The following is an 11392-nucleotide window of genomic DNA, read 5'->3' as shown; positions in this document are numbered from 1 at the left end:
ATCCAAACTTTTACTGAGAAAAGGGTTTTCAAAAATATGCAAAAGACACAAGTGACTTTATCAAGGTTAACCAAGGGGTTAGATCCACTCACAAAGAAAAAGCGTGTTACACTGTGTTAGTGGTTACACTTTCCTTAGAGGGGCTGAAGCTAAGGAGAGAGAGCAGGTCACCTACTGATCGGTGCTTCGATCCCTGGCTCCTCCAGTCTGCATGTCAAGTATCCTCGGGCAAGATACTAACCCCAAGTTGCTCTGCGATGCGTCCATTGGAGTGTGAATGTGTGTGAATGTAGTTAGAAAGCACTACGTATAGAGAAAGTACTTGTGAGACTGAGTGTGACTGAGTGAATGTGGCATGTTGTATAGAGCGCTTTGGCTACGTTCACACTGCAGGCGAAAGCGCATCAAATCCGACAAATGCGACCATCTATCCGATCATGCTATGACAGTGTGAACGGCACAAATCTGATATTTTCAAATCCGACCTGGGTCACTTTCGTATGTGGTCCTGAATCCGCGTTTGCTGTCGCATTTTATTTGTCGTGTGAACGAGCACACACACACACACACACACACAAAAATCGGATTTGAGCATTAAGACCTGCAGAGTGAACGTAGCCTTTGAGCACTCCTGGAGAGTAGAAAAGCGCTATATAAGAATCAGTCCATTTACCATTTAAGTTGTTGCTATTGGTAAGAGGTGATTGGTTGTTTAATTGTGATTTCAAATGTTTTTATTTATAATGATGATTATAGAACTCCACACCAAACCTTTCCCGAGTTAAGATATGACATCTTGGAAAATATACAAAATCACAAAACCAGCATTCATCAACATTTGAATGGTGCCGACCATCACTGAGTTCCTCTTCATCATCACCGACACAAACAACATAGACAGTCCAATAATAATCAGCATCGAGATTCAGGGCTGAACATCTGACTTCAGATAAGTTGATAAGAGCACTTAGCATCTGTGAGTAATTCTTATTGGTGCCACACTTAAAATAAAAACACTATAACGTCTCCATGTAGAGCAGAGCAGCTTTAACATCATCAAAGATTTTCTCTCTTTGTCAGATTCAGTTAGCTTAACTGTAAAGTCATGGAAACATCTGTGAAGTCCAACTTCACATCAAATAATTTACCTTTCCAGATGATCCTAAACTGTCAGTGTTGTTGAGGGCTGCAAGAGTAACATGTAAAAGAAGCTTTGTTTTTTCTTTTGCTCCATGAAACATAATCAAAATAGAAAAATTTGACACAAAAAACAAAACAAAAACTCACCTAAGTGGAAAAATGTAACTGTCAACCAAAGCTCTCTGCTCTTAGGTTGTGTGACCCGAACATCAGAAGGAGCAAAGACAACAAACCGATAACTGCACTTCTGATGACTCGTATATCATAAGCTGTAACACGGCACAGAGAACAGCTTCATTCCTGAGGCTGCTTTACAACTAAAGCTGCATCTTTGGGTTTGATACTGAACCCTCACTGCTTCAGCAAACACTGTCAATCAACAGTCAAATCAATAGGAAACAGAAGAAAAACACCATAACCACTGGTTAGACAATAAAACTTTATTACATTTGTGTTTAAAATTATTACAATTATAGTATTTACAGGCATTGTCCTAAAAATAAGATTCTCATGCTGGATGACACAAAAAGAAATCATTGTACAAGCAAGCAGAAATGAATGTACATCCACAATTTACAGATTAGAGAAGCTTCTTCCTGTCGTCCTGCTAACGGTGCCATGAGCTCAGATGGGTTCATACAGAAAGATGAGATGTTTTCCTCTCAGCTGACGAGGACAACGTCCCACTGTGGGAGGAAGGCGTTGTGGCCATGTGTGAGTGAAATGACTGAAACTATCCATGTTCAAAATTCTACAAACCACTTAAACATCCTCGGTGTCCATGAGTATTTCACTTTGACTGGAGGTTTTTAATAAAAGAAAAGCCGTCCCCACCTAAAACAACATAACCCATCACAGAATCATAGTGGCAGCGTCCCAGTCCAAAATACTGCATTTTAGGAACGGCGATAACTCTTGTCAAACCATGGAAATATCTCACACTTATAATCCTGTAACACTTAGTTTTTCTTATAGAGGTTTTTACACACTTGTGGGCTGCAGAAGGAGCTGACATGCTGTACTATTCCCCAATAAATCTTTTGACTGAGGTGTTAGCAAACAATTGCTTATTTACACATCCAGACATGAGGCAACTTCAGCAGCTGGATGTTTGTCCACCTTATTCAAAATGTCCAATATCAAGTCCACAATTAACCTTCATTTTTACCCTGGTTAAGTCTGACATATCTCCCTTCCCTGTTTGCTCTGCTAATGCTGCATGGGCAGCATAAAGGTAAGTGTTTCTCACTTGACTGTTTGTCAGGTTTGGAGTTTCAGGTTTCTGAAAGGATCCATGCAAAGCCTTAAAGGACGTATGACAGAAGTCTGTAGCCTGAAAGGATGTCCATGGACCGACACACGCACTCCCAAAAGTATTATTTTGCCACACTTGAGACAAAATGGATGGATTTCATACTTTTATACTCAGTTCTTCAGCACACAGTTTTAGTGATTGACGATATCCGGGTCGAGTTCAGATTCAATCACAGACTGTTGAACTGTGCAGTGCAGTTGGGTGCGATGGTAGGTGGGACTAGTCTTTTTTAAAAGAGCAAACAATGCCAGCAGTTGGTTAAAAATTCCTTTTCAGGCCAGTATTTGTTGGTTGGTGGGAAAAGGCAGCATCCAAAAATGTTTTTCACACGATACATTTTGTTGTAGGCTTCCAGGGCTTTTCCCTGCCACGGCGTCTTTATGGCTATTCTGTACAACAGTGTGTTTGCCCTCTCAGGGAGTCTTTCTTACGTATGTACACGTGGGGAACATGGACAGGAAGGCATTAGCACTTTTTCTGGAGTTTCTCCCACTCTTCCTCTTCTTCCATGTTGGCCTGTGAAGGTCAGCGGACCTGGGGAGCATAGCCCTCCTTCATTAGCCCCTCTTCATAGTCTGTCTGGCACAGAATCATGTTGTTCTTCAGGAAGAACTTGTCTCCAACACAAAACCTGCACAAAGAGAAAAGAAGGAGAACGTTCACATCAGAGCATCAAAGTTTCATTAATGTGAGGCTTTAAACAGGCCAAGCTTCCTGACAACAAACGCTTCTCCCTAACTACTGTATCCCAACACTGTCCTTTCAACAGCAGTGTTGGGACTATGGTTGGAGATGATGCAGGGGCTGGTTTGAGTGTTTGTGTGTATGCATATGTTTATCTCCAAAGGTTGATTCTGTTCATCTGGACGTAGCGTTTTGTGGGAGAAACGTTTCGTCATCATCAGGCGACTCCTTCAGTCTCAGCTGACTGCAGGTTTCCCCAAATCTTAGAAACAGCACATTTGCATAATGACTGAAACCAGCCCACTGAGGGAACAAATCTCATGACCATTGACCAACAACCATGAGTCCCATTCACAGAGAGTTGGGGAATGGCTCCAATCACAGCATTGTAAGATGATGACAGATGTACCCTTAGGCCCCTCCTCCATTCAGAGATGGTCTTTCCCTCCTTGACTCCGCCCTCAAACCAGCGTTCCTCCCTGTCCAGGATGTGCACGTCCTCATCATTGAACGAGTGTCCACTGGCCTGTAGGTGTGAATAGACTGCAGAGTCCTGGCCTGACGAGGTGGCTCTTCTGTGTTGTGCCGTCCGCTTCACCGGAGGTTGTTTTGGTCATGAGAATCGTTCCTTCAGTGGCTGGTTTCAGTCATTATGCAAATGTACTGTTTGTAAGATTGGAAACCTGCAGTCAGCGGAGACTGAAGACGTCACCTGATGATGACGAAACGTTTCTAGGAGATTTTTAGGAGATTTACTTAATGACTGAGGATGCATCAAGATGCATATGTTTATATTTACTAATGGAGTGTTTAGTGTATCCTAACTAGATTATCTGTGTTTCTGGCCAGGGTTCCTTTACCCTTGCAGGAGAAACAAAACCCCACTGACCCAGGCAGCCCCACCTTCCTGTGCCTTGTTGTTATGGCGTTATTTTTGTGCCACTATTCTGAGCGCACGTAAAAACTATTTGCAGGTGCAAGTGTTGTATTTTGAGGAGAAATTTATTTTGAGTGAAGAAAAGCTGAATTTGAGTGAACAAAATTCATTGCTGGGTGCAAAAAATGTATTTCAGTGTTTGCTGTTATCCACACACACACACACACACACACACACACACACACACACACACACACACACACACACACACACACACACACACACACACACACACACACAACAGCAGCCCCTCTCGCTCAGTTTTTGCATTTGCGCTCGCTCGCAATGTGTCGCTCGCACTCTCAACATTTCTGCCCGTGCCTTCAACTCTTTCTCTACACCATTACATTTGTGCCACAAAACCAGCCAATCACAGACTTGGATGCAAAAACATCTGATTGGCTGTTCTGGTCTCCAATCAGCTCGAAATGACGAAATGCAATATCCCAGAATCCATTTCGTCCAAAACTCAAACGAGGCAGTGGCGGAGGAACACAGAGGGGCGGAGTTTGAAATATTACTCTGTCTGGGTCACAAAATAAACTTTTAAGATATTTTCATGTGAGAATGTTGCTGTGTAAACAACACATGGAGCAAACACAGCGAGCGCAAATGCAAAAACTGAGCGAGAGGGGCTGCTAGTGTGTGTGTATAACAGCAAACACTGAAATACATTTTCTGCACGCAGGAATGAATTTTGTTCACTCAAATTCAGCTTTTCTTCGCTCAAAATAAATTTCTCCTCAGAATGCAACACTTGCACCTGCAAATAGTTTTTACGTGCGCTCAGAATAGTGGCACAAAAATAACTCCATATGTTGTGAGAGGGCAATGAAGGTTATGATGAACATGTAAGAGCAGTACGTTTTGTTGTATTGTCCTGAGGGCTGCTTATCTCCCTCAGTGTGCAGGCTCACCAAAGTCAGCAAGCTGCAGTGCCGTCTTTACCAGGGGGGAGTGGAGCTGGGATGTGGGGAGTGGGGGGGGCAGTGAGCCTCTGACTTCCTTTAGTGTTAAGACTGCTGAGTTCATTGCTGGGACCTCCACACAGTGAGTGGAGCTCGGGTACCTGACATGACCCACCTGTATGCAGGAGTTATTCAGGGCTACATTGCAGGTTCAGAGCATAATTTTTTACATCCACCTCAATGGTAACTTTAGTTACAGTGATTCAAACACACTGTACGAGCACAAACAACAACAACAACAACAACGACCCCCACTCCCCATCCAAAACTGCATTTTTAAATTCACCCTGATCACCCTTCAAGCCAAATGAACACACGATGGTAAAATGAATAATATTGATTTTGAGAACAAAATATTTTGGAATAATTCTGGAATTCAATTCAGTTTTATTCATACAGCACCAAATCACAACAACTGTAAGGTAGACCCTGCAATAATACATACAGAGAAACCCAACAGTCATATGACCCCCTATGAGCAGCACTTTGGCGACAGTGGGAAGGAAGAACTCCTCCTGAATGGTGCAGGGGGGCGGGGCCATCTGCTGCGGCCGTTTGGGGTGATTTCAGTTATAAATGGGAGGGCGGGTTTTCCAGGAAGCAGTCAAGTCACTAAGGCTGCAGCAGCTGGTGTGGATCAAAAGAAACAACTACAACTGGGCAACGACCAGTGAGGGGTAATAGCTACGATGCCAGATGTTGCTGTTGAGACCTCAGGGGCTTGAAGACAGAAGACTAAAGATGGAGAGATGGGCCTGATAGCCGCAGTGAAGTGGTTACCCACGTCTCGTTCAAGACACCAGGTAGGAGAGCAGTGCTGATTACTCAAGTGATTGTACCTTCAAATCCTACAAGCTCTAATTAAAAAACAAAATATTTTATGCCTGTCAAACTGTTACCTTTCGTTACCTGTTACACTTGCAACTATTTCATTTTTACGGTCGTTTCAGGCTTTTCCTCTTCTGCCAGCAACGACATATTAAACATTGAATTGTTTTACACACTGGCTGCACATGCCCAGTTACCAGCACAGGCACAAAGTGACAGAGACCTCTTATTGTCTGTTAGCCGGTGTCTCTGCTTAGCTATGCTGTCTGTTTTTTCCCTTCCACCACATCAGAGTGGAGCCTCCACCTTTATCAGCACTGGCCTTCTCCCAGACTGTCATCAGGCCTGCACTCCTTTGTGCCTTGCTAACTGTAACCTTCCCGAGCCTCTCTGAGCTGTGGCCTTGACTTATTGGAGAAACTGGGCCAGCACAGGAGAGATGATGAGACTTGACAACAGCCCCATTGATTAGCTGTCCCCCAGGGCTGATCTGTGGGTAACTGCTTGCTGGATGAAGCCTCATATCTCCTTCCCTATTCTTTACACCCAGTGTTGCCAACATCTTTTCTCTCCTCAGAACCAGCTACGTGTCTTGTTAGCTCTAGGACAGCACTATTGCTGAATGATCAGATCCACTGTGGGGATCCTTTGTTTTCACTGATAGACCTCGTACTGCATCTAGTCCCCTTTAGTCCCTCAGCTTGATGTCATTTTAAAGAAATTACTTTTCCTTGTGACAAACATGTTATGCCTGAAGTGGGTTCAGCTGCAGATCCTTTTTTCATGGAAAGTGCGGCTGTCAGTTTAATAATGGTGATGACTGTTACCACCCAGCAAGACCTCCTCCTGAAACTGCCCGTGTGGGTGTGTCCTGCTGGCTCTCCTGCCTTTTTGCACAGCTGACTCCCATCAGCAATTAGAAGTATTTAAGGCCAGAGAAAGGTGTGCTAAAGGGGCAGAGAGCCATATTGGTGGTTGCAGCTAGTGAGCTGTGCGTGTGGGTTTGGTGGGAATAAGGTTAATATTAAATAAGTTCTCTAATCCAGTCTCTACATCTTTGCTCTGCACTAACAGCCCCATCACATAAGCATGGCCCTTTAACAGTTAAACATGGCAGTGGCCATTAGAGTCCTGCAGTGAGATGTGTATGAAATCAGAGTAATGACTGACTTTGAATTTTCTGTCTTTAATCTGTGGGATACAGTGGGCTGGGTGTACTCACAGACCTACTAATGGCATGAAGACATGCCTGAATGACTGTGCATGAGTAGCGGTACATCCAAACCTGGGTGTAGGAATTCAGCTTTAAAACTTCAGCATAGCCTCTAACTAACCAGTCTGCAGGACTGGGGAATAATTAGACTTCATAACCTCGAATGATCTCGGTGTCAGCTCGTTTATTTATCAGATTTCACATGTTCTGGTGCACCACTGAGACATTTCTGGGTCATTTATAAAATTGCTTTATTGAAGGGTCCATGGGTCAAGGGGACTTTCATGTTTGATGGAGGCGATAAAATTGATATAAGTGAACAGTGCATCAGATGAGCGTGCCAGACACAGAACAGTAACACATCTCCATGCTGACAATGCAAAGAAACTGTTCAGAGAAACTTCAGTAAGATGTCAGAACAGATCTCAAGCTGAAAAAACAAAAGGTCACCCAGTTAATCCAGGTTTATGCTTCAGAGACCAGCTAAGACCAGACTTTAAAACGTGTTACCAGTTAGTGCTGACCTCAGCATTGTTGACTTATAGACTTTTAGACGACAGAAATCACAACAACAGGCAGGCAGGAGCTTTATATGTAAGGTAGTCTCTACAGTAACACACTGTTGAAAATTGTTGATGCTAAAATAACAGCCTACCTGTAGACGGGTAGAATATTTTTTGCTTTGTCATTGTGGTTGGCACTGTCTTTTTCTTTGTTTTATTTTGGTAGTTTTTAGTTTTAATGACCTTTTTTCTCTTAATTATTTTAGCTGTGTTGCCCACCTGTTTCCTCTTCTCTTGATTAGCCTCGTTGTGTCTCGTTGTGTTTTCATGCATCAAACTGTTCCCCGTGTGTTTCTGTGCTTCTGTTACTTTTGTTATTTTTTCTGTTATGTTTCCATCAGCCAAATAAACGGGTCGACTCTTGTTTTATCAAGTCTGCCTCTGAAATTTGAATTTGGGTCCTTTATTCTACACACAACATGAGAAGAGGCATCTAAATGGTGCTTTCAGTCTACAACATACATGAGACACACTACTTTTATTTGACAGTTTATGAACTGCCCTAATATAAAGAGGAGATATGTACGCTGGCTTAAATGTATTTTAATGTGGGAGAGAAGGGCTGACCTGCCCGGGTCTGCTGATGTCTGAATGATGTCCAGAAAGTAAATGATCAGGAAACTTTCTGCAGAAAACCTGGTCTCAGATCAATCCCACTTTAGGTGGAGCAGCTCTCATTTCTAAAGCATGTTAAGTATCCAGAGTTGGGACCAGGATGCAGACATTTGGTCCTCCCTGCTGTCATCCCCCTCCCCACAGAGACCCCAGACCATTAAAAGACAAACCTAAAAATCAGCAAAATTTAAATAAGTGTAAAAACAAAAATAACACTCAACTGCATTAAAAATGAAATGTTGTGTGCTGGGGTAGTGTCCTGTATTTATGGGAAGGCAGTCGATTTTGCCACTTTAGAAACGTGCTAGAGAGCGTCCCCACCATGAATGGTCCCACTCATACCACAATGAGTTTATTCATCTCCACTGATGTTAAAGTTGCTGAGGTGCTTTTTCTGATTTGGAAATATTTTACAGCGTTTGCCTGGGAAAATATTGTCAGTGCATGTGCTGATGTAGCTATTAACCACCGTTTCATATTCCTGTAAATCAGAACTGCTCTTTTTTAAGGCAGCAATCTTAAACACACCCGAGTTTGTGGCATTGAAGCCGTCCTAAAGCACCAAATCAGTGTCTTCACTCCAAACTTTAATATTTTATTTACTGGAGGGGCTGTTAGAGGAACTGCCTGTATCAGAGGAACTATAGCTGGGTTTGGGGCACAGCCTTCTCATGTTGCTACAGAACGCTGACGGGACTTTGAAAGCACAGTCAAGAAGTTGTAGTTGTTAAAACAACAAACATGTGGGTGAGCAGTCTCATGTTTGGTGATAATGTCAGGCTACTGCAGGATGTAAACAGGAAGTACAGACACAGCACTGAAGTCCCTCAGTAAATAAAAAGGTCTGCACTTCACCATCAGCATTTTGATGTTTGCTCAACAATCTCCACCACCTGAATATCCACACACCATCTCTCCTTAACATAAACTGATACACCTTCACCTTTATTTGCGCTCAAGGCAAGTGTGTCGTCTCCACAGTGAGTGGAGTGGGTCTGTAGATAGATGGCTGAGTCTGGCACACTTGCAGCAGTCCAGGTTTTTGTAAAAATGACAGGACAACACTGGTTTCATGTTGGAATCTTTCCCTGGTTCTTCGCTCCATCTTGTTTTTGAGAGAGCGGACATTAGCTAACAAAAGGCTACAGGCAGCGGTGGTCATGTGGCTCTTGTGTTTGGTTCAGCCCACCTGTTTTGCCACACCTCTGTCTTGAGTGCTGTTATTGATGGCTGCTCTGTGTATTTGAGCTTGGAAGTGTTACGACCCGGAGACCACTCCCTGAAGAGTCACGTTGTGATCGATTGTACGAGCGGCTTGTACTTTTGCTTGAGGAAGATTAAGCTGTGTTCAGATTTCTCCAGTGTGGGGGGAGCAGGCCCACGAGATGTCTGGTCTGTGCTTTACGGGCTCCAGGCCCTTTGAGCCCCAAGACTGGGAGTCATCTGCACACTCCAGACTTACCCTTTGTTGTGGGGGAGGTTTTAGGCTGCATTGGGTAGGGCAATACACATGGCTTTGCTGGCTGTACTGCATGGTGACCTGCCTCTTCTTTTTAATTACACTGGTGGTTCTACGGCCATGGAGGATGGGGTTGGCCCTCCCCATCATTCCCTATTGGATGCTGCTGCCCTCCCTGGGATGTTTGTTGGTTCCAGGGCACGTGGCTGGATGTTCTGATGTGGCTGTTGACGTTGGGGGTGGTGGCTTGGGCCTCTTCTGTGTTGGGGAGGGTTCTTGGGCACCTGGAGTCCTGGGGCCCTGTTCTCAACTCACACCAGGGTGACTGGACTTACCCTGGGGAGGCCAGGGTTGGCTGGCGGTTGCCTCTGGCTCTAAGGGACTCTCAGCCAACTGGATGGACGTGCAGTTGTTGCCGAGATGTGTGGCTTCAGGTCTTCAGTACTCTTGGGGGCTGCGCATGGCCTGGATCTTTCTCTTTCTGCCTCTGGCTCCTGGGGGGCATTACTGCGGCTTCCCACGCTGGTTATAAATTACTTTTCATGACAAAGACACATACACACACCACAGGGAGACAGTTGATTTGTCTATCTGAACATTTTCATATTTTTGTCTTCCAGATGCTGTATGTTCATTGCCATACAGCCTCTGGTTGGAGTCTCAGTTGCCTCATGTCTGCCACTAGACTTGTAGTCAAGACCGCCTAAACCGAGACCAAGTCGAGACAAAAAAGTCTTTAAACTGCAGCCAGGTGCTGCTTCGTTTCTGTGTTTCAGGCATATTTATGTGTTCTTGCTCTCGCACAGCCCTCCTCACCGCTGTCTCACTCACTGAGAGGACAGACGCTCGCTCCACTTGACTGTCGCGTCCATCACCCACATGATGATATTATCCTATATCAGGGGTGCTCAATCCCAGTCCTCGAGAGCTACTGTCCTGCAGCTTTTAGATGCATCCCTACTCCAACACAGCTGAATCAAATGTTTGATCACCTCTTCAGCATGCCATCAAGTTTGGAGAAGGCCTGATAACAAGCCATTCATTTGATTCAGCTGTGTCGGAACAAGGATGCATCTAAAAGCTGCAGGACAGTAGCTCTCGAGGACTGGGATTGAGCACCCCTGTCCTATATCCTTGCATGTGATTGGCCACAATATGGAGGGATTGGAGCATAGCTGAGCCACTGTGTGAGAGCTGAGCAGCCAAAGGAAATTAAGTGAGGAGCAGCTCTCGTTCAGTGGGAGTCGACTCTTCTGATTCACTACAAAGCGCTCTGTAAGCACGTCTCCTACAACTGATGCTTTTGAAATGACACATCATCGAACGTTACGTCGTGTTCATGGACACTGTTGACTCCAGAGGCGGAGCCAGACATTTTATACACCCGGGGCGTAGTATGCATGGTGGGACTAAACCCCAATTCAACCAGACCAGACCCAGAACTGATCCAGAATTAAAACAGGACTACAACAGTTCAAAATCAGGACTGCTTATGACTTAACCGATACAGAACCAGAATCAAAACTCGATGATAGTAGCACTAAAAATCACCATAGACCTGCACTACACTTATTTTTTAATTCTACCAAAGTACACTATTTAGATTCAGAAAGGTTTATATAATTATTTAGCCTTGTTGTGCAAACAAGCCTGCATAACTTAATACAGCG

At 44.2% G+C, this 11392-nt stretch overlaps 1 protein-coding gene across 4 annotated transcripts in view; it reads right to left on the bottom strand.

Moving 5' to 3' along the window:
* Positions 1-1565: 1565 nt before the first annotated feature.
* lmo3 (LIM domain only 3) overlaps positions 1566-11392 on the bottom strand; it is a 50799-nt gene continuing 40972 nt past the window's right edge. For all 4 annotated transcript variants that reach the window (XM_026146772.2, XM_026146774.2, XM_080291266.1 and 1 more), the window contains one exon: positions 1566-3086. In XM_026146772.2, the coding sequence (XP_026002557.1) occupies positions 2981-3086 (106 nt within the window). In that variant the 3' untranslated portion in view covers positions 1566-2980. The remainder of the gene's footprint in view (positions 3087-11392) is intronic.

This window comes from Astatotilapia calliptera, chromosome 17, assembly GCF_964374335.1.
Source record: "Astatotilapia calliptera chromosome 17, fAstCal68.1, whole genome shotgun sequence".
Taxonomy (NCBI): Eukaryota; Metazoa; Chordata; class Actinopteri; order Cichliformes; family Cichlidae; genus Astatotilapia; species Astatotilapia calliptera.
Note: the sequence above shows the minus strand (reverse complement) of the source record. Positions and strands in the feature narration are given on the sequence as shown.